Source organism: Salvia splendens, chromosome 2 (assembly GCF_004379255.2).
Source record: "Salvia splendens isolate huo1 chromosome 2, SspV2, whole genome shotgun sequence".
Classification (NCBI taxonomy): Eukaryota; Viridiplantae; Streptophyta; class Magnoliopsida; order Lamiales; family Lamiaceae; genus Salvia; species Salvia splendens.
Genome location: NC_056033.1, coordinates 11522450 through 11546062, shown reverse-complemented (window position 1 = coordinate 11546062; position 23613 = coordinate 11522450). Strand labels below are relative to the sequence as shown.

Below are 23613 nucleotides of genomic sequence, written 5' to 3'. Positions count from 1 at the left end.
ATAAAAGTAGTTCAATTTATTAGATGGAATATTAATTTTTCAATCTTAAATCTATATATAGAATATGTTATTTTTAAGTGCAATACAAAATTGATGATTAAAAATAAATGAAAATTTATTAACATACATAGAATCTTAAATAACTCAAAGAGCTAAGTTTTATTTTATATACTCTTATGTAGTAATTGTAGTCTAAAAAAATTAGTTAGAAATTATCAATAATCAGTTTAATAAAAAAGACAATGACATTCTTAGTGGAATATATGATTAGTTCATATCTATGATTGTTTAATTAAATAAAAAAATAGTTTCTATCAATTTTTAATACCACAATGTTGCATCTTAATATTATCATTAGGTCATTTACGATATTATGAGAACTATTCATAGTTCTCATATCTATTCCCTTGACTATTTGTGAATTATATTTTTTCTACTTTATTAAAATTTTATTTAAATGTAGTATACATTATATATTATGATTAACTTAAATTTTCAGTTTAATAAAATTACAAGATTCATTAAAATAGAATATTTATCTTAGTTTTATCTAAATAATTGAGAATGTAACCATATAAAAGTATTAACTAGCACTAGAAAGTAATATCATAATATTCAAATAAGGTATGGTATATGTTAATAATAATAGTATAAGATCTATTAAACTTAATCCCAAATAAATTAGAAGACAGAAAAAAGTGGATGAATAAATAGATTGAATTGTTCTTCATGGCCTTAAGGGTACTTTGGTCATGAAAATATTGGAAATAGCAAAAAAATAGTTAAATTGATATTAATTTATAGTTAATGGATCTCAAAAGATATTATGAAATGTTACAGACCAAATTTGCTCATTTGGGATAGTTGATGTACTAAAAAAGAGTATTTAATATTAATCCATTGTTTGGTAGAGTGTAGTATTAAATCAAATATACTCAATATTGTCTATAATTACGATTTGTATTGATTAATTATATGAAAAGTGGTATACATAATGCCAAAAATAGTAGTAGTAGTAATTTTGATTCATAAAGGCTATATGTTTCATAATATTATAATATTACAACTTACAAATGTATTATATACCCAATCATCTATACAAACATGAAACACGTTAATCGTCTAACACACACTACGGATCAGCGGCGATTAACAATTATTCGTGAAGTGGTAAAATAAAAATCTACCAAGTGGGCCTCACATCCATTTTCTTTTTATTTTTTTCTGCAATTTACCTTTTTTTTTCTATTTCCTTCGGCCAAATTCAACCTTGTCCATTTAATGAACTTTTTAATTGAAGTCGATTTTAATTCGTAATCTGTTTTTTTAATTAAATTTCGTGTGTGCTTTTCTTTTGGTTTTGATTTTATGTGTATACTTTTATCCTATAAATATGGTACATTACAGAAATTAATTATTTTTTTTAATCATTACTTGTGCATATTTGATAAGTATTTGTAAAAATTATTAGTTATTTGTGTGATTAATTTAATATTATTAAAATAAAATTATAAACATAAAAATAAGTGATATGTATATACATTCTAGGAAGTTTAGAGGTTTTGAATTAATTTTAACTATGTATTAATTTAAAAAATCATTTATTCATCAATTTACTTTTATGAAGTTAAATATAAACTTGTTTAAAAAAGGAAGTTAATTGAAATATAAAATGAAGTAGCATTGGTGTAGATATTTGAAAGGTTTCCTCGGCCCAGACCCCAGGAGTGAAGTTGGGTGTTTTTTATATGGTTCAGTCCAAACCCATTACTTTTTTTCTAGTGACCTAGATCTGACCCAATTAATTAGTTTGGTGTGGATTGGGCTAGGCCATCCCGGCCCAATGAAACAGAAAATAGTAGTTGGTGATAAAAAGTAGTCACTCCAATATCCCCTCCCCTGTCTTCCATCTTTCTCTCTCTCTACCGATAAAATATCTCTCTGCGATCTGCGAATACAGAAGTCAAGTCAATCAGTTGATACAATATCTGTGAAGAGAGAAATTCTTTTGTAGATCATGAGTTATTATAATCAGAATCAGCCGCCAGTGGGTGTACCTCCGCCTCAAGGCAAGTCCAATTTTGATTCTAATATTCTTCTTCCTTTTCAAATTCTTCACCAAAATCATCGGATATTGGTTTTTCTGTCAGTTAAATGTTTCTTTGGAATCTGGAATGTAGGTTATCCGCCGGAAGGCTACCCGAAAGATGCATATCCGCCGGCTGGATACCCGCCGCAGGGGTATCCGCAGCAACAGGGCTACCCACCCCAGGGGTATCCTCCGCAGTACGCCCCCCAGTACGGCCATCCGCCGCCGCAGCAGCAACAACACTCCAGTGGCAGTACCGGAGTATTGGAAGGATGGTAAGTTTATACTTTTTACTGTCTAATTTTTTCTGGAAGTTTTCTGTTGATTTGATTAATCGGATTCGTTATGCCGATTATGAATCGGCAGATCTGAAATTTTGTGCGTTGACGCCGTGTCAACGCGTCCGTTATTGCGTCACGGTTAATTTGATGTAAACCCTAATTACTGTTATTTTAGGATTGGCTTGTGGTAGATTATGTAATTGACTTGGCAATTTATATGTTCACACTCTGAATTTATATTTAAATGCGTGCATGATTGATACAGATTACATGATTTTTCTCCGAGTGATCTCTTTTGTTCTCGTTATTGCTAATTAACCTTGGCTTCTGTTGCAAATGTCTGTGCAAATCTTAACATGAATGCATATATTAATTTCCTTGAATCTTGTTTTTCGTGGGTATTAATTTGGAGATGAAATAATGTTGATTTCATTGCAGTTTGGCTGCTCTCTGCTGCTGCTGTCTCCTTGATGCATGCTTCTGATGAGTGATTGAAGAAACTGTGAAAAGGGGATTTGCTTCGGGAATTGAGGCCTTCTGATTCCTTGATGCATTCTTCTTCATTCTATATGCTAAAACCATCATCATTTTCCTATGTTCTTTCCTCCCTTTATGTAATTTCTGGACTTGACTTCCATTTGTGACTTGACTTCCATTTGTGAGTAATGATTTCTTTTTCTGCTGGTGTAAATTTCTATTAATGGAGAAAATTGTCTTTTTATTCTAGGCGGTATTTATAATATGGTTCTTCTTCTTGCTAATTTGTTTTCAATTTTTCATCATAGGAGTAGTTTTTTTGTAAGTTAAAAAATACTCCAGCATGGATACTATTTTTTTTCATTTACTTATACTCAGTCAAACACAATGAAAACGTTGGAGCTATTTTCCATTGTCTCTTTCATCATACTTGTCAGGGCACCCGCAATGCGGCGCGTCAGGGACGGAACGCTCGCGCGACGCGTTGCGGCACATTGTCCCGTCCCGATCCCGTCCCGCGACCCGTGCATGCGAGACACGGGACGGGCTGTCACGCCACGTGCCGTAGCGACGTGGCGCGCCCCTGCGCCATGCGTGACGCCCACTCGCCGGCCCGCGAGTGGGCGTCGTCACGCTGACGCAATAAATATAAAAACAATTTTTACAAATAAATGAATACAAGAAATTCGTAATAGCCCATATATATTTGATGGGCTTGCGAATTTATGAAATCATTCTTGGTTGTTTCTCTTTTATAGAGACATCCTTGAATGTTTTATGTTTCATTTTCGATGTGAGACAAAATCATTCTTGGTTGTTTCTCTTTTATACAGACATCTTTGAATGTTTTTTGTTTCACTTTCGATGTAGGACAAACTCATTCTTGGTTGTTTCTCTTTTATAGAGACATCCTTGAATGTTTTATGTGTCACTTTCGATGTGGGACAAACTCATTCTTGGTTGTTTCTCTTTTATAGAGACATCCTTGACTGTTTTATGTCTCACTTTCGATGTGAGACAAACTCACTCTTGGTTGTTTCTCTTTTATAGAGACATCCTTGAATGATTTTGTCCCACATCGAAAGTGAAACATAAAACATTCAAGGATGTCTCTATAAAATTATATTTTAAATTATGTCATTTTTATTTTTTAGGATTTTAATTATGTCTTTTTTTATTTTTTTTGAATTTTAAGTTGTATTTTTATTTTTTGTTGTAATGTTATTTTAATTTTAATGAAATGTGTTTGTTTTAATTGAATTGGGTTGGAAATATAAATAAAAAATTAAATTGAATGAATAGTAATTTAAGGGACGGAACCTGCAGGGACGGAGCGTTGCAGGTTCCGTCCCTTAGTTAAAGGATGAAGTAAAAAAGTATAATGGGTCCCTCAAATAGTAGTTTAAGGGGCAGTTAAGAGACGATGGGGGATAGTAGTGCATGCTCTCATCATTGTCTCGTTTCTTCTATCAATGGAGCTGGAATCCATCATCTCATTTTCGTCATAGTTGTCATCGTTCGCTCGGTTTCGTCGTAGCTGTCTTTCATGTTTTCAGCTTTTGCATTTTTTAAAGCATTCTTTGATTTATTTTATTGAGCTATGAGAAATGTATCTTTCACAAATTTATAGCTGTAAGTTAGAAAAGTTACCAAAATCTTGCATTAGAGCATCTACAAGACTATAACAGGACTACAGGAATCTCACCACGCCTCTCTGCCTAACTCCAAGTCTCCAACAATTAGATGCCCTCTCTCCATGCCCCTCACATTAATTTACAATTTTCATTGTTGTTCTTAAAATTATGATAACAGTATAATTTTTATTCGAATACAATTATCACTTTGATTCGAGAGAGTTAAATTTCAAAACTTTTTTTTTAAATATAGGTACATCTTACTCCTTATATTATAAGATAAATCAGTTTGTTAGATATTAACCCATATAAGAATCAAAAGAAAAAATAAATAAAAAAACAGTAAATAGAATTATTAATAATAATATCATATTTGAAAAGTAGAATAGAGAAAAAAGGGAAAGAAAGAGTACTCAGCTGGAACTTTAATGAAGGTCCATAGTTATACTAGATGTTAAAAAGAGTGAACTAATGAAGCCTGCGTGGTAGGCAGTGGGAAATGTGGTCGAACTTGAAAATCTATGCTTCCTTTCAACAAAGCACAGTGTTACGGACGTCCTCCGTAACGTGACCGGATGGCGATCTTCGTGCGAGTTGTTGTGACCAAACCTTCGACGTGCTCGAAGGAAAGCTCACGATTTGCCGGTTCTCGGACGTTCTCCGATGAGCAACAATAGGGAACGATAATATGCTCGTTGCACAAGTCAAATTTAGGGAAGATATTTCATTGATTCATTGATTACAATGATATAATCTCTCCTATTTATAATACTAGAATACTACTACCCTAACTTATTGAATAAGAAACAAATATCTAAATATAAATTGGAAAGATATGGTAAATCAAATATGCAACTAAATAATTGGGATATGATCGTATCAAATCCCCCACGGTTGAAATTCACCTTGTCCTCAAGGTGGGAACCACGAACCATTGACGAGAGTTGAAAGCAAAAGCTTTAGCAAGGCGTCTCCTCCTGGATTAAACACGTACCGAACAGCTGAATGTCTCCCTTTATCACCTTTGTCAAAAATCAACAAAGGAGACCTAATGTTTTTGGCAAAATTCCATGCCACAACAAAAAGCTTGTTCACACCTCTCAGAACGCTCAAACATGGAGTACCTCCTCTCTTAAACCAACAATTCTCAACATCCGTCGATGACATTTTAGCAACATTGAACGATGCGATTATCTTCTCCACTTCACCAATAGAACCATCCTCCTCTTTATCTTCTAGCAATGTCTCCTCCTCTTTCACTAATATCTGGGTTGTACAGCTGCAAAATTAGGGCCGGTGAGGGCGGGTCATCGTGTAACAATTCGCCCTCATCTCTACTGACGTCAGGGCAGCACAACGGTGCTGGTGGAGTTGAAGGCGGAACAGCAGCGACAACAGGTAGCGAGGGGTTAGATGGATCGTGACAGAGATAAGGATGTGAGAGGCGTCGGGATTCCACGGCATGAGGATTTTGTGGGGGCACGTCCGACGAATAGGGTGGGTGCCTTAAGGTCGAGGTCGTGTATTGCCTCGACTGCTCGTATGAAGAATCCAAGTCGGTGTAGGGTGACTTCCGGTATAGCGGTGGTTCCGGCAGCGGAGGAGCACAAGTTTCTCCAACACAGTGACTGGAAGTTTGGAAGGCCGGATCCCAGCCAGTTGGACGACGCCTAGGCGCTCCAGAATCGAAATCCGCATAGGGTTGTCGTCCATACTCTGCTTTTGACGCATGCAAATTTTTCACATCGATTTCTTCACATCGTGATTCCAGCCTGGACTCTAATTTGTCAAATCGGGCCATGATCTTCTCCAGCCCGGCGGAGAAAATCTCGCTCGATCCCAGGAAGGCGCGCGAGGGATTGCTGCCTTCTGGATTATCGCGCAGGAACAGCACCGGTTGACCATCCCCGCGGCGGGGCATCGCCGACAAGCGACGCGACGGATCGGGTGGATCCAAGTGGTGTGAGACGTAGGGTGATTCTGGATCAGGCCACGAAGGCGGAATGAGTACTTCCACCCGGCTGCTCGGAGGGTCCCAACAGGTTACACGGCGAGGTTGGACCGGCTGGTAGGGACGGAATGGTTGTGTGGCTTGAGGGAAGTTGTATTGACGACGGCGGTAGCCGGCGTAGTCGTATGACATGTCGACGGGCTGAAGCGTGGGTGTGGTAGAGATGGTGGTGATGCAGCTGACTTTTATATATATATTGGTGATTTGCTTGGGGGATATGGATGAACGAAGACGGAGGATGAGCTCTCAATGAAAGCACCAGTTGTTACGGACGTCCTCCGTAAAGTGACCGGATGGCGATCTTCGCGCGAGTTGCTGTGACCAAACCTTCGACGTGCTCGAAGGAAAGCTCACGATTTGCCGGTTCTCGGACGTTCTCCGATGAGCAGCAATAGGGAACGATAATATGCTCGTTGCACAAGTCAAATTTAGGGAAGATATTTCATTGTTTCATTGATTACAATGATATAATCTCTCATATTTATAATACTAGAATACTACTACCCTAACTTATTGAATAAGAAACAAATATCTAAATATAAATTTGAAAGATATGGTAAATCAAATATGCGACTAAATAATTGGGATATGATCGTATCACACAGTCACTAGTTTGTTTCTTAATACTCCCTCCGTCCCGCACTACTTGCACTTATTTCCTTTCTGAGCGTCCCAAGTTATTTGCACTCTTTCCATTTTTAGTAACAATTTATACATAGCCGTAATTGTTGACTTTGTCTATCACTCATTCCTTAATCTCCGTGCCCAAAAGGAAAGGTGCGAGTAGTGCGGGACGGAGAGAGTAGTATATTGATGTTTTATTCCAGCTGATTGACCATTTATACTAATAAAAGCCTTTTTTTTCATGAATATATATGGCGATAAATAAGGACCTTGGCGTACATGTTATTGAATGCAATAACTTTAGGCCGCTTATGCCCAATTTCGGGCTACAAATCCTATCTTGACCTCAAGCAAGCTAGAATATCATATCCGCCCGATTATGGCTGATCATAACAAGCGCATGTATTGTGGCATGACACTGTTTTATCACATTATTTTCTTCATTATGTCATCTTCATTTGGTGTTCCATTCCTCTACATAACTTTAATTTCAGTAAAGATGATGTCTTCAAAATCTTGTTGTACTGGATCGATTATCATAAACATGTACAATTAATGCGAGATCAAGCAGCAAACCTTAATCTTTCTGGTAGCCGTACTATATCCAAAAAAATTTCTTCATAAAATATACTGCTAATCTTTAATTATTCAATTAGTTGTTCTTCCATATATATCGAGACAACTCAAAGATCTAGCAGGCCCATTTATTTGAAATCAAGCTTTTGATAATCAATCGGGCCGTCCGTGTCTGATGAGAATGGGCCTTTAACTCAAGCCCATTTAACATCCCTTCCCTACCAATTAACTGGGAAGAACCCTTGTTTCTGGCTGTCAATTTCCCCCGTTTAAATTTTATTTCCTTCTTCTTCTTCTTCCATAATTGTCAATTATTCCCAAGAAATATGATTTCTCCAAGAATTGACTATGACCTGTCCACAATTTGGAGGCTGCTTTTGTGAGGACTATGTCTCTAAAAGAAGCTGTTGCCTTTTCAGCTCAAGTGGGTTGCTGAAGCACAAGTAGCACTGATTGAAGCAGAAGCAGCAACGATTCAAGCAGCCGCAGCATTCATAAAAATAGAGTCAAGCTAGCTCACTAAGATATCTATTGCCATGTCAAATTCATATCGCCTGCTATAAGTTGAACTCCACAACACATATTTGCTGTAAGTTACATGGACATGGGAAATTAAACAACAAGCTAAGTAGATTAGGTGTGATTTGATTTATTTTCTCTACCAATATACTACATAAATGCATAATGCTTACATAAGCCAATAACATCTTCCCCCTTTAATTTATTGGGAGATGGTGAGTAGAGCATGTGAATTGTGGTTTATGCAATATTATGATAAACATATCTTCATGATGTGTAGTAGCTATATATGAGTACTGATTCAAACAATTATATTTACCAGAAGAAGGAACAATTATATTGATGAACTAACAATTAACAACAACAAATCTGCAAATCCCTGCTTATGGCCTCTAGCAATCACACCTCAATATTCACACCATAAAAAAATACAATCTGAACAAAATAAACATATAAAAAGATCAAAAAATAGGAGGACCAAACACAGAGATCTAGAGAGAGAGAGAGAGAGAGAGAGAGAGAGAGAGAGAGAGAGAGGCTACGATGAGGTGGAAACGACTGAATTCGTTCACTGAGTGGGGACCTCAAGAGACGTTGGAGATGCTCCTGGGTCCCTGGCATTGCACTCGAGCTGGCTGAGGTTTCCCTTAGCCTTGATGAGCTGCATGTGGTGGTGCTTGCAGAAGAGCACACCCTCATGCGCAATGTAGTTGGATGGGCTTATCGTGCACCCTCCGTAGCTGCATTTGAAGCAGCTCTTGTGGTACGCAGCTCCATTCACAGAAACCTTCTCAATGGGATAAACTGTCTTCTCACAACCCCGGCATTTGTCTTTGGTTCCCACAAACAGGCCCGAAACCTTGGCTGCGTTCTGTTTCAATACACCAAGGTAGTTAAGTCAGTCATATTCCTTTCTGAATTGTCCCAACGTAGTAACTAGTAAGATAATTGAGTCATTTACTTTTTTGGCAAAAACTTTATTTTCTCTCGTAATTTAATATTGTACCTCATTTTCAGCCTTTTCAGGCTTGGCAAACTTTGGAATGCCTTCAAAACTCTTGTCGAGGCTGCCAGTTCGCTTGAAGAGCTGGTCGAAGTGATGCTTGCAGTAAAGGACACCCTCGAAAGAGTTGAAGTTGCCTAGCTTGAGGGTGCCCTTGCAGTGGTGGCAGCGGAAGCAGGCCTTGTGATAAACGCGGTTGTTGGCGGCCAGCCGATCAACCAGATACACTGTCTGATCGCAAGCAGTGCATTTCTGGGGTCCAACGTTTGCTGCCACCGTCGCCATTATATTGCTTCTTTTTTTTTTTTGCTTGCTTTTTCAGGAAAGAGAACAATTATCCTTTTCGTCGTTCTCTTTCCTTCTTTCCACCCCTTTAATTTATTCTTTTTTTCCCTTTCTTCTTCCCTTCTCTGGATCGCTTATTAATGGATGCATTGCATCTCATTTTTGCTTTATATAGCTCATCAAATCTATACTAAATTGTGTGGGCTACACTCATATTCGGGTTATGTGTGATGCTCATTTTTACTTTACAACAACGATGCTTCCGTAACAGTCGGACGTTACAATTTCAGGGTGTGGCTACTTTTTCACGTGTGATTCTAGTTAGATAAATTCTAGTACAACAAAAATAGATTTGAGTTGGTAAAAATAATATCTAAGCTGAGGTCGTAATATGTGCCTAAATAAAATTCCATTTTCTTTTTAAAATGTTATGCAATTTACCTTTTTTTCTCTCTCCTTTGGCCAAATTCGACCTTGTCCATTTAATTAATTTTTTAATTGAAGTCGATTTTAATTCGTTGTCTGTGTTTTTTTCTTAAATTTCTTGTGTGCTATTCTGTTAGTTTTGATTTTATGTGTATACTTTTATCCTATAAATATTTGCATTACAGAAATTTAATTTTTTTTATTATTACTTGTTCATATAATTATGTACTATTATTATTTTTTAATTTATTAAGTATTTATGTGATTAATTAATTTTATTAAAATATACTGTAATTATAACATAAAAAGGTCGAGGAAGTTTAGAGGTTTTAAATTAATATTTAACTAAATTATAAAAAAGTAAATTAAATTAAATATCCATGTTGAAAAGGGAGTATCCCATTAGTTCATACAACACACAAAATGTTTCCATAACTCATCTTAGACCACTGAGATCAATCAAGTGAGAAGGATTAAGAATTTCAAGGAAGAATATATACGATCGACGACGAATCTCTTCATACAGGATTTATCTAGTTTGTCTTATGTTTTACTACTTGTTTTTCCTATTATTTGTTTTAAGCTATTTTTCCATTAGTATCTAAACTCATGGATTTAGAGGGTTTGGGAGTAGTTGACTTTGATTGTTTTTTTAAAAAAATTCATTTATCCAATTTTCGGACCTTGTTTTACTTGTATAGTTCTTCACGGTTATGCATGAGATTTTTTGGCCAATAACTGATTGATTTGTTGTATTCATGGGCGGAGCCACATGGAAGAATGGTGGGGCATTTGCCGCTCCTCAAAAAATTTGATCTATACAATTTTTTTTTAATTTATAATTTATTTGAAATTCTTCTTTAAATGGCCCTTCTCAATACCTTATTTATAATACTCTCTCCATTTTTTAAAAATAGAAACATTTGAAACTGCACAGGTTTTAATGCACAATTTGGTAAAGTAAGAGAGAGGAACAGAAAATTTGGTAAAGTAAGAGAGAAAAAAAGTGGTAAAGTAAGAGAGATGGAGACAAAAATTAATGTTAGTGGATTATGAGGTCCACTTTATTAGTGGTATAAGTGGTAAATAAATTAATGTATAGGGGTGTAAAGATTTCCTAAAATAGAAAGTTTGAAAGTTGTTATTTTTAAAGAAGTGACTAAAATGAAAAGAGTTGTTATTTTTAAAATACGGAGGGAGTATATTTTCGCCCCTCTTCATATCAATTTCTAGATTCGCCCGTAGTTGTGTTCTAACAAAAATCGAGAGATAAGTCTTAACACTTTGGACATAAAAATTATTAACATCAAATCAATACCAAGGATGTTTGAGACTAATAAGTGTGAGGACGTGATCGGGATTAAGAGCTTCAAGGAGTTTTAATACTCATTATTCGTATCAGGGTCAATATTGTTACTGTCAACGATCCTAATGCGAGTTGTGAATTGTGATCCTCCTAGTAAAACTCGAGTGCTACCTGAAATGCTGGATTCATAAAAGTTTGATTTAATACTTGCATAACAACTTGTTTTTTGCATATATATTTATTTGAGTCTCTCTACTCACGAGGAAGAATAGGCAATTCTGGATTCGGATCTCTGTGAGTCTTTAAATTTTTTATGACAATAACTCTCATAATGCATATCAGCATACTGCATATATGGAGGATTACTCTCTCTCTCTCTCTCTCTCCCTGCATGTTTTCTGTATCAACAACAATTAAGGATAAAAGGGGACGTCCAATTATATTAACGAAAATACAATTTACATCAAAACCCATCTACCAATCATGTCAAAATTCACATCCGAAAAAGAAAAAAAAATCTCAACTAAAGAAACAGATCAGCATTGAGGTGGAAACAAATTGTCAGCATTGAGGTTCGGCTTCAGCTTCAGCTTCGTCATCTTGAAATTCAACCTCAGCAACAAAAGTTGGGGCGACCGGTGCTGATTCTTTGATGGATTCGCTCTCGAGCTGGCTGAGGTTTCCCTTAGCCTTGATGAGCTGCATGTGGTGGTGTTTGCAGAAGAGCACACCCTCATGCGCAATGTAGTTGGATGGGCTTATCGTGCACCCTCCGTAGCTGCATTTGAAGCAGCTCTTGTGGTATGCAGCCCCATTCACAGTAACCTTTTTAACACAAATTCACTTTTAAATAAATAGTCATCAGCTTAATTAATGTAGCATGTGATGTACCTTTTCAATGGGATAAACAGTCTTAACACAACCGATGCATCTCTCCATGGTTCCATTAAACATGCATGCGATCATGGCTGCATTCTGTTTTTTTTGTTAAAACAAAACATTCAAATTCAAATTCAAATTAATGACCTAATTCAATTTTATTTTATTTTATTTTTTTGAAAAAAACAAAACATAACAATACAATACAATACCTCGTTTTCTAGAGGCTTTTCTGTCTTGACTACCTTTGGTGTTCCTGCAAGCAACCATAGGAATTAATTAGATTTTTTTTTTTTTGGGGGGGGGGGAGCAATGGTTGAATATATATATATATATATATATATATATATATATATAATTAAGCACCATTGAAGCTCTTGGCGAGGCTGCCAGTCCTCTTGAGGAGCTGATCATAGTGGGGCCTGCAGTAGAGCACCCCCTCGAAAGAGTTGTAGTTTCCGAGCTTGAGGGTGCCTTTGCAGTGATGGCAGCGGAAGCAGGCCCTGTGGAAGACGCGGTCGCCAGTAGCGAGGCGATCGACCAGATACACGGTCTTCTGGCAAGCACTGCATTTCTGGGTGGTGCCAGTGAAGGAGGCCATGTTTGTTAAGGAGGAAATTTGAGGAAAGAAAACAACACACTCGTCCAATCAAGAACGACGTGGCTGTCTCAACAGCTTTCAGTTGTTCTCTTTCCCCTTGTTTCTTCTCCTTCCTGCTTCCGATTATGAAAATCATTGGTGTGCAGAGGTTGAAGGTTTATATAGTGATGGAAATGGAGATTGAAACAGCCACAAATATTGTGTGGGGTGCACTGAAATTCTGCTCCGATCTCCAAGCTCTTCTGTTTCCAATCTGAGGCTCATGTATATTGTCATAATAAATATGTCTAATATTTATTCATGTGGAAGCTTATTTCGGTGTATAATAATTGCAACCGTATGCATACCAATCCAAATTATATGAGGCATATTTCAAATACTCCTTACTTATTATATTACTGCTGATTATCTCCAATCTTAGTTCTAATTATACACGCACATATAGTAGTAGGAGTACATTCTAAAGGCTATTGTGCAAATCTTTTATGCAATTCCCAAGTGTATAACAATGCACTTGTTTCCTTTCTAAATTTCACCCATTTGTTTGTGTGATTCGAAGTTTTCTAGACGTCGTCATCTTCTTTGATTTTGAGCATTTTATTAATCGAAAAAATGTCCGAACTTGAAATGTTTTGCTTTAAATAAGCACATCGTACTATGGTATTAGATGTTTCACAAATAAAAATAAGAAGAAAAACTGCATTATTAGGAAGGGTCAAATTTCTTTTATATGGAGTACATTTGTTATTGCATTATTACACTATTCAAATTAAGAAGCAATGATGATAGCCACCAGCCAACCATTGCATCTAGATAGAATTAAATAAGACATGAAAAACAAGAAGACCGCATAGCGCAGTGGATTAGCGCGTTTGACTTCGGATCAAAAGGTCGTGGGTTCGACTCCCACTGTGGTCGAATTTTCACTTTACTTTTGAAATGTTTTTCCATACTCTTTTGGCAAGTTTAGGGGGTAAGCAAGAAGAAATTTCCTTCTCTTTGGACCTCATAAACAATACATACATGAACGGAATTAATTGGTTAGTGTCAAATATTATCGTGTTCATGTCTTCTCTATTTACTAGTTGTAGTTTATTAGAGTATTATTACTATTTGAACTTTGAGAATGTAGATTTTGTATGATTATTATGGCATATGAAATTGAGCTTTTATTTTATCATATTATATTGGATCGATACCGTATTGTGTCAATAAAAATTAATGCTTTTGGCTATACGAATCATGTTCGTATTCAGTCGAGGATATCCTTATCGTATCGTGTTTGAGTTCAGTCTTATCGTAGCTCGTTCAAATTTGTAGTTATGATTAGTTTTCCATATAAATAAATACAATGAGATTCTTCCTCTTTTTCTTTCGTTTTGGGTAGTAAGTCGAGATGTACTGGACCTTGTGCATATCTAGTTGTACATCGTTTCACAAGTTCTAAACAAACACAGCTGAAATAGGTCTTGAAGACTTGGACTTTATGCACAACTGATTGTACATCTTCGTCATCTTCTTCCTACTTCATATTGTTCAACCAATTCACCCCTCACTCACACGCAGTCGAATCCATCGAAATCCGAAATCAATGCTATCTCTGAAATTCCCCCCAAAGCCGCCGCCCCAAATCTCCTCCTTCAGTTCCAAACCCTTCCCCCTCCAAATCCACAATTTCCCCTCAATCTCAATTTTCCCCAAAAAATCCCGCCCAAACAGAACCCTAATTCACGCGCAGAACAACGGCGACAACAATGGCAAGGAGCTGCCGAAGGAGAAATCCGGCGATGAAAACGAGAGGAACGGGCGGCCGCGGCTGAATCTGAGGTGGAAGGACCTCCTGCTGGATCCGGATCCGGACAACATCGTGGCCGTGGGATTGACGGGGCTGCTGACGTGGGCGAGCGTGCAGGTGCTGTGGCAGCTGGTCGTGATATCGGCGGCGATCGTGCTCGCCGCTCTCAAATACACCATCGTTGCTGCTCTTCTCGTCTTCATCCTCATCACGCTTCTCTGATTTTTTTTATTTGATTTTGTGTAGATTGTTCCTGATTATGATGTATTTTAACGAAATGAATGAACTCTGGGATGAGATTTATCGGATATTAGCTGTTTCTTATTGAATCTTTGAGAGCTTTAGAGCATCCCCATCCGTACTCACGGATGTGGACCCGAACCCACTTTTATTACTTTTTTATTTCTTGTTCATAGGCAAGAGCACAACACTCACATTCATGCTCTTCCACAAGGACATGCTTAAGGGTCTCATCATTCTATTATTCAATTTAAATAAAAACATTTCCACAATACTAAGAGAAGATCAGAGAATTTAGATGAGAATGGTGTAGTGTGGTGTGAAATTTTTGATGTGGAAGTGGAGTATTTAGGGCAACTCCAACCATACTGGAAAACCCATTTTTCGGTAAAGAACAGCCTCAACCATACACCAAAACGCATCTCATATCCCCCATTTTTGCGTTTTTTGAACAGTAGGTACTCAAATATGCGATAGCACTGTAGCTACTGCATAATTTGTGAAAAATTGCAAAACACCCCTTCTTATTTATGTATTTATTAGGGGAAGAAACATGCATGTGGCCTGATGAAGAGGAAATGGCGGAAACAAGAGCCGTAGAGAGATAGACGACTGGTTCTGTATTTCTTCGTATGATATGAAGAAGACGGTGAAGACTATTTAATTATTTTATTAAGGTGTATCTATATGGGCTTGATAGTTGTGGGCCTCAATTTAAATATGATCATCTAAATAATTAGTAAAAGATTAAGATAGTTAATTGCTAATATTGATATTTGGTTATGTTTAGTAGTACTAATTAACTATTTTAACACTACACGAATTTAGAGTTTTGAGTTTATATAATTAGGATTTGTTTAAATATATTTGAATTTTAAATTTATATTTGAGTATTTATTCAAGGTTAAGTATTTGTCCAGAGCTTTTGTCCTAGCGGCAAGGAGCTTAGACATAGTATTTATATCAGTTGTAATTTATTTGTAATTTCCTCCCTTATATAGGAGTTAATTTAATAAAAAAAAAGTATTTGTAGTATTTATATCAGTTGTAATTTCCTCATATCTATAGTATAGGAGTTTATTTGTAATTTCCTCCCTTATATTGGAGTTAATTTTTTAAAAAAAAAGTATTTGTAGTATTTATATTTTAATTTTTTAAAAAAGTATGTGTAGTATTTATATCAGTTGTAATTTCCTCCCTTATATAGGAGTTAATTTTAAAAAAAAGTATTTGTAGTATTTATATTTGAGACATCAGTCGTAATTTCCTCCTATCTATAGTATAGAAGTTTATTTGTAATTTCCTCCCTTATATAGGAGTTAATTTAAAAAAAACATTTGTAGTATTTATATTTGAGTACAATTAATGTATGTTAGTTTTTGAAGTTAGTGTATTTTTTAAATAAATATGTTAGTATATTTTTTTAATAAATATATTATTATAAATAATTGTATCAAATTATTTAATTATATTTAGGAAATTATTGACAAAGTGTTGTGGGGTGAATGTGTAATTTAATTAAATATGTAGTTAAGATTCAAAAAGTAAAAAAAGCAAGTGGATATGGAATATTCTTTTGGATTATGAGTTTGGTGTAAATGGTTGGAGTAGAATTACTGTTTGATGTGACAGAACCGGAAAAATGGGTTTGGGTTTGGTGTAAATGGTTGGAGATTGACTTATAGATGAAAATGTAAATTTTGGGGGAAAAATTGAAAAACAAATTAAAAGTGGGGAGAAAACGGATATAATTTATTGGGAAGTGGGAAAATATTTTTTTTATTTAATTCAGATTTTTTAATTTAAATCTGATTTAAAAAAAAAACGAGTCAATCAGATGCCGCCCACGTCAGCTGCTCAGTGGCACGGATGTGCTCGATGCATCGAGCAGTGCCGTACCAGCGGGAAGAGCACAGCGGCGAGCAGGGGTCAGCCGCGCCAGCGGCACAGACGCAGTCCTTGCCAGCGAGCACCGCTGCGGATGCTCTTAAGAGAATACTGAGAAACTGTTGCAGTTTTCAGATGGATTTGATTGAGGCTTTTCTATGGTGATTTTGGGTGTATAGAACATTGAACATATTTTAAAATCGTGATTGGTAATATTCTCAAATCTCAATGTTGAACACTTATATTTTTTTTAATGAATAAATGAATTTAAACTTTTTAGATGGATAATAAATTTAAATTTAAAGACCCTGACACAAAAATTTAGAGACTTCTAATACATTTCTTTACTAATCATATTAGGGTGGCAAAATAGGTAGCGGGTAATGGGTAATTCCCATTTCGACCCGATACCCAGGGGTATTAGGTATCCGCTACCCGACGTTAGCGGGAAATGGGGCGGGATCGGGTAGTATGTTTTAGAGTTTTGCGGGTAGCGGGTACCGCGCGTGTATACCCGTTAGTCCTGATATTACCCGATATTATTAGTATTAGCTATCTATAATCTTTTATTACTTTATAGAATCTAAGTGTTCTAAGAGATCTTTTGAAACATTTTTATATTCCAATAAATATTTAGTTAAAAACTCACCAGAATTAGCTATATATAGTTTCCCCTCACTTTTATTTCTCATCTATTCAAAGCTTAACATCAAAATTAATACAGTAAATTAATTAGGAAACATTGTCGGCTATGAAGCTTTTCAATTTTTTTGTTTAGTTAACTAGTAACAAATATTTTATGTTCCATAAATTTATTCTCTTATAAATTTATTTACGGGTTGGGTACAGGTACCCACAATATCGGGTACGGGATACCCGACACGGGTATCAGGTAATCCCAAAATGTTGCGGGGCGGGTATTGGGACAATAAATTTGGCTTAAATCGGGTAGGTACCCGCGGGTAACCCGTTTCGCCACCCCTAAATCATATACTTCTTCCGTTCCAACTAAGTTGAGTCATATTACTTTTTGGGATGTTCCAACTAAGTTGAGCCATTTTTGGGAGTACTATATTTATAAAAAATTGAGAACGCATCAATTTTTTAAAGTATCAATAATGACATTTTATTATGACTCCATTAATTTAAACGTGAACTTATTAATTGAAGAAGCCTATTTGCATCACACGATACATTGATCGAACACCCTCAACTATTTGTAGTTTTGTTTAGATCCATAGAATCTTAGTTTAGATTAATCGAATACTTGTTTCGACTAATGTATATAACCCTTAAAAAGCTCAATAGCCTTTGAAGATTGAGACATAAGACTCAACTTTAAAATGATGAAAATAAAATGGTTAATTCAAGAATCTCAACAGTCAGTTACAAAATTTTGGCTCCAATTGTTTTAGTTTTAATATATATATTTCCTCACTCAATCTGTGAATCTAATCTTCTTTGGAGCAGCCTGCACACAGCCCACCTGCAAATAACATAATAACCAAAACCATTAGTGAAACGAAAATCGATCGTCTTTGTCCGCCCTTCGTTGAGAAACTATCCCATATCAATTTCATATAGCCAAGTTTAATGACGTGACAAGGTTATGACAAAAAAATCACTACGAAAATATAAGTACGTACTTTCAAAACAACAGAACGAAACTAGGGGGAAAAGATAAGAGATCACAAAATCTAACCATTTCTGGGCACTCATAATCAATACCAGCTGCCTCAATCCGCTTTCTTCTCTTTTGGTCCCGTTTCAGCACGCCAGTAACTAACTTCTGCTGCTGCTCTAGGGTCTGTTCCTATGAATTATATTTGATTGAGAAGAGAGTATGAGAAGGAGAGAAATCAAAAGAAGAGGGATTGGAGAAGTCTGTGTTGTGTTGTTCACCTTGTCATGGTGCTTCCTCTCAATGTGAACCCTGTCCACTGGCTTGTAAGAGCGGCCCACGCCTTTCCATCTGAAAAATATTTCTGGTTAGAAAGACGCACTAAAAGAACTCTAAGGGCACTATTCAAATCCTCCAACGACCAAAATATTGATTTCAAAACAGTATATTTGAAGAACCTAGATTGATGGTCGGTTAAAGAATGTACTCACAATCTTGGATGAACTTTCTCAGGAGGAACGATGCTAACTTGGAGGAGGTGCTCATACATTAGATAGTTATGCATACATTCTTCAACAACTTTGGCAACCTGCATCGGCCGGAAAATTCGTTTGTGAGAAAGGGGAACAGTCAAACAGAGAGCATGCAAAGGAATATATTATTTTATCTTAAATAGAACTGTACTACCTCAGGAGACATAAACTCGATGAATCCAAAATGCTTTGATTTCCCCGTCTGTGAAAAAAGAAAAATGAAACAAGATACATAAATGGAGGAACTGAAAGAAGATATAGAATTTCTTGTCATTTTGAATGGTACAATTATATCAACTTCATAATGCAGTAATGCACATAATTCAACAGAGGAAAAAAAATATGCTCAATCTCACACATACACATTCAATATTTTTAGTGTCAAGACATGGGTAGTTAAATTGTCAAAAGAAGTTGATCATTGGTCTAACGTGCTACATGTTACTATGAGGAAACAACTGGATTTGCAGCTATAATACTCAACCAACAATTGCCTAAAGCAACAATGCAGCAAAATCAGTAGACTGTCTACGTCCACATCTACTTAGAGCAAGCAGGAGTAACCAAAGTGGAGAAATAAAGTGCTCCGTTGAGTATAAAGCCCTAAACTAATGTATCAGAACTCATAAATAGAGAGAAAAGACAGTTGCAAGAACATGTTACTTAGATAGCACCAGAACAACTCGACAGATGTAGCAGTAGAGTATAGACTTTATGCCAAAACCTCCACCAAATACTAAGCCTCTTCTATAGATAAGATAATTATCAGGCACAATCTACCAATATAACAACATAACATACAGCAACCAAACAATCAAACTTCCCCAATCCAAAAGCATATTTGCAATTCAAAAACGAAAAAGCAACTAACCTTCCTATTCCTAGCAATCCTAAGTCTCTTAACCGCACCAAACTGCTGAAAGAAAGCTGCAAAAAGCCGATTTCACTGAGTTAAACAAGCACAGTATATTCAAGCGAATGTAATTATAGAATAAGCAAAACAAACCTTCCATCTCAGTTTCATAAAATCCGTGTGGAATTCTTCCAATATACAAAACGGTTGCTTTGTTCTCTTTATTCTCGGTCTTCGGAATACTCTTCGCCGGACCGCCCTCCAAAGGCTGTATTTCACAAATACAAGCAAAACAATTAATTCCAAAAGAAGCGACAAAAAATTGCAATCAGCATTGCAAATAAAGTTCAAATTATTTTACTATAATAACGTACCAAGTAATCAGCGCCTTCGGATTTAGGTTTTGAAGCTGAAAACTGCACGGCAGCCTTCTTCGAGCTCTTGGCAGCTACCTTCTTCTTCGATTTTAATCCCATTTTAGCTGCATATATTTCAATTCCAATCGATTAAGACCATACAATGAAAAATCGTGTCCAATCGTGCGTAACGAAAATCGGTAAATTTTTGCATTTTTAAAAGTGAAATTAAATTCAAGTCCAAATCGAAGAGAATAAGGGCAGAAAACTTACAGCGTGATTGATTGAACGAAGAAGAATGGCTGCCTGCGAATTTTAGGGTTGTAGAGTTTAGAATTTTTTTATTTAAGCATATGATATTGGTTTAAAGGGCTAATGGGCTTGTCACATTTATTAATTTAATGATTGGGCCAATGGGTAATTGAATTCGACCTAGTTGGGCTTTAAAAATATTGCCATTGAAAAGAATATTAAAATAATGCTATATAATCAGAATTTTAGAATTTATAAGAAAAAAACATTTTTTTATAAAAAAAATATAGAACATTGGGCCAATTAGTTAATTAAATTGAAGTTAGTTGCGTTAGAAAAGGTTTTAATGGAATAAAATACTTATAAAAAATAAAACCAAATATACTGTATTTGGTACTCTAAATTTGTCAACAAAAAAACTTTTAGTATTATACATTAGTTACGTTCCTTTTGGTCCTAAACAAAAGATAACAATAAGGTCATTTTTATAAGAGCATCATCAATGGCGGACGTCCACGTGGAATTTTCAACGGCGTGCGGGAATTCCGTGGCGGGCGTCCGCCATTGCGCGTCCCAGGCACGAATACAGAATTCCGCGAAGGAATTCGCAGCTCTGCGGCGTTCCGCAGAATTCCGTGGGGAATTCCGTGCGGACGTCCGTCATTGCGTTGACGCCCGCGGAATTTCACTTTTTTTCATTAAATATTTTTTTTTCGGTTCCTATATATACATCCCGTTGAATTTCATTTCATTTGCACCACTTGTATTAACAAGTTTCTCTCTCTCTCTAAAAATATCTTTCTTTCGAATCAACAATGGGCACCACGATAGCCATTCCCCCGCCTCGAGCGAGTCACCGACGCCCCATTTTCCCATCGGCGGGAGTACGCTGATGTCCGCTGCGATGCCTCAAATGCCGGGGATTATGCCCCAGTCTCAAATGCCACCGGGAATGATGCCCGGTACTACAACGTGTACCCGCAGTGGTATGGGGTGATGCCCCAGATGCCCGGGGCGAGGCCGGGGATGATGTCCCAGATGCATGGGTCGCTTGTCGCTGCGGGGAGGAGTAGGCAGGGGGATCCCCCAATCGTCGGTGGACAACGTCTATCGGCCCTTTATGGATTTACTGTCGACGGACAACCCGACGAGCTCTCCTCTCGAGACTCAGTTCGCTGGCGTCGACACGTTCTCGTTTGAGGAGTTGGGGCTTTCTCCGGTCTGGGATACTCCCGCCAGCGCACCACCGGCGACGGGGAGGGCAGGGAGGACCAGGCGAATTATGGGCAGGGGACGGGGCGTCCCGATATACGGAGGCGAGGTGGGGGAGGGATCCAGCGGGAACAAGAGGATCGTCTGGAGCATGGACGAGTGCATCGCGCTGGCGAAGGTGTGGATCAGTGTAGTGGAGGATCCATACGTCGGGCGAACCAGCACTTCGACCGGATGTGGTGGCGCATTAGCCAAAGCTACCTCCAGTTCAAACCGCAAGGGGGGAAGGCGCACAATGCGGAGCAATGCCGGAAACAGTGGAACAGTTGAAGAGGCAGCTCAGCCGATTTGTCGGCATTTACAAAAACAACCTCCGCTCGGCAACCAGCGGCATGTCTGCCGAGGATGTGAAGCTACTGGCTCACCAGCATTTCCCCGACGATGAGAAGGGCTTCGGAGAATTCAAGTATTGGCCGGTGTTACTTATGGTGCAGTCTTCGCCCAAGTTCACTGCGGGTGTTGAATCTGGCTGGCCGAAGCGGACGAAGATCAGCGCCTCCGGAGAGTACAGTAGCAGTGCTGGTTCCGCGAAACTCCCCCGCCGAGGCAGAGTTCCCCACGCCCACATCGTCGGCACGCCGCCATTGCCCGGTTGGGCAAAAGTCCGCGGCATGGATGTCGAGGGAAGCACCAGCGGATCCACAGAGGCTCAATCGGCAGCACCCCCAAAACTATCCCGAGAACCCCTCATTCGCCCGCATCGCCGCACATGAAACCTTGTTACATGCGATGGTTGAATGGCGCCAAGCGACCGACCTCATTACAAGCGGAAGCTTAAGCCCCTCCTCGATAGTATGCGTCGCGATTTGGGGTTCGACGGGATGTCGGACGAAGACGACGAGGGGGGCGGCGGCGCCGACGGCGAGAGGACTGGCAACGAGGAATCTGAGGAGTGAGAAGCCGGTTTTTATTTTTATAATAATGTACTTTTTTTAGTAATTATCTATTTTTTTAATGAAGTATGTTTTTTTTTAAATAAAGTGGTTGCATTTTCTCCGTATTCGCGTCGAAATTTTAATTCCGTAAATTGTTTAATATCGGAAATTGTCTAATTTGTGAATTTTTTTAATGTGAGAATTCTGTCGGGAATTCCGCAGGGAATTGCGCTACTGTGCAGTGGGAAGTCCGTATGATGTGGCAGGGCAGTTGGAAGTCTGTATGACGTGGCAGGATGTGTTTTTGGGAATTCCGTTCCACTGCTGATGCTCTAATGGTTCGGTTCATAATACGGATGTCAATTTTAGATCGTCTTAGTTCATATCTCTCGTATAAACTAAAACAATTAAAATGATCTTAAAATGACATCTTTGTTTTTTCAATCTCATCCTTTCAATTTTTAAATATAATAGTTGAAATTTAGTCTTTGGAAGGGATATTAGGATTAATAACGTTTATTATCTCTAGAGATTAAATTCCTAATAATTTTGTGTCAACGTGTCATTTTGCAAGTCATTGATAAATCATAAAATTGTTATAGTACCATATTTGTAGAGGTCTCCAAACCGAACCGGCCCGGACGAACCGGCCCGGAACCGTTATCGGCGGTTCGAACCGGAACCGCGGGGCCGGTTCAGGTTCACAAAATTGAAGAACCGTAACCGGCGGTTCCGAACCGCCGATCTCGCCGGAACCGCCGGTTCGGCGGTTCCCGACACCTTTTCAGGCATACTTCCTAGCCTTTTCAGAAACCGCTCCCCCGGCCGCCGGTTTGGTCAGAAACTGTTGACGGAAACCGCCGGTTTCGGCCGAAAAAACCGCCGGTTCCGGCGATAAACCGGCGGTTCCAACGGTAATTTAAAAAATTTGAATTTTTAAAATCGACGAAAACCGGCGGTTCGGCCGTTTTTTCAAATTTTTTTTTTACTTGAATTACAAATTTACAAAAAAAAAATTAAACGAACCGGCTGAACCGGCTCGGAACCGGATTTGCACCGACGGTTCCGCGGTTCACGCGAACCGGCGGTTCACGGTTCACGAACCGGAACCGCCGAACCTTGGCCGGGCCGGTTCTGGTTCCATCATTTCTCGAACCGGAACCGGCGGTTCCGAACCGTGAACCGCCGGTTCCTGAACCGTGGTGACGTCTACATATT

The 23613-nt window shown here is 37.8% G+C and overlaps 4 protein-coding genes and 1 non-coding gene across 5 annotated transcripts; 2 read left to right on the top strand and 3 right to left on the bottom strand.

Annotated features, from left to right (window-relative positions):
• Positions 1-1899: 1899 nt before the first annotated feature.
• Positions 1900-3096, top strand: LOC121765339 (cysteine-rich and transmembrane domain-containing protein WIH2-like). The gene is made up of 3 exons (XM_042161455.1): positions 1900-2069; positions 2181-2364; positions 2809-3096. Exons 1-3 carry the CDS (start codon positions 2018-2020, stop codon positions 2852-2854), a joined length of 282 nt encoding a protein of 93 aa, XP_042017389.1. The 5' UTR covers positions 1900-2017; the 3' UTR covers positions 2855-3096.
• A 5429-nt stretch (positions 3097-8525) lies between these two features.
• On the bottom strand, positions 8526-9613 carry LOC121770355 (LIM domain-containing protein WLIM1-like). The gene is made up of 2 exons (XM_042167099.1): positions 9218-9613; positions 8526-9082 (listed from the first exon to the last, which is right to left on the bottom strand). Exons 1-2 carry the CDS (start codon positions 9497-9499, stop codon positions 8780-8782), a joined length of 585 nt encoding a protein of 194 aa, XP_042023033.1. The 5' UTR covers positions 9500-9613; the 3' UTR covers positions 8526-8779.
• Positions 9614-11644: 2031 nt separating this feature from the next.
• Positions 11645-12819, bottom strand: LOC121769965 (LIM domain-containing protein WLIM1-like). Its single transcript, XM_042166753.1, has 4 exons — positions 12477-12819; positions 12323-12366; positions 12123-12206; positions 11645-12056 (listed from the first exon to the last, which is right to left on the bottom strand). The coding sequence occupies exons 1-4, from the start codon at positions 12709-12711 to the stop codon at positions 11793-11795; spliced, it is 627 nt and encodes a 208-aa protein (XP_042022687.1). The 5' UTR covers positions 12712-12819; the 3' UTR covers positions 11645-11792.
• Positions 12820-13555: 736 nt separating this feature from the next.
• Positions 13556-13629, top strand: TRNAR-UCG. Its single transcript has one exon. It is a non-coding gene; the product is annotated as a tRNA-Arg (tRNA).
• Positions 13630-17970: 4341 nt separating this feature from the next.
• Positions 17971-20340, bottom strand: LOC121763675 (uncharacterized RNA-binding protein C1827.05c-like). Its single transcript, XM_042159738.1, has 9 exons — positions 20270-20340; positions 20015-20121; positions 19794-19908; positions 19659-19714; positions 18942-18989; positions 18746-18843; positions 18536-18605; positions 18336-18446; positions 17971-18119 (listed from the first exon to the last, which is right to left on the bottom strand). Exons 2-9 carry the CDS (start codon positions 20114-20116, stop codon positions 18072-18074), a joined length of 648 nt encoding a protein of 215 aa, XP_042015672.1. The 5' UTR covers positions 20117-20121; positions 20270-20340; the 3' UTR covers positions 17971-18071.
• Between the last annotated feature and the right edge of the window lie 3273 nt (positions 20341-23613).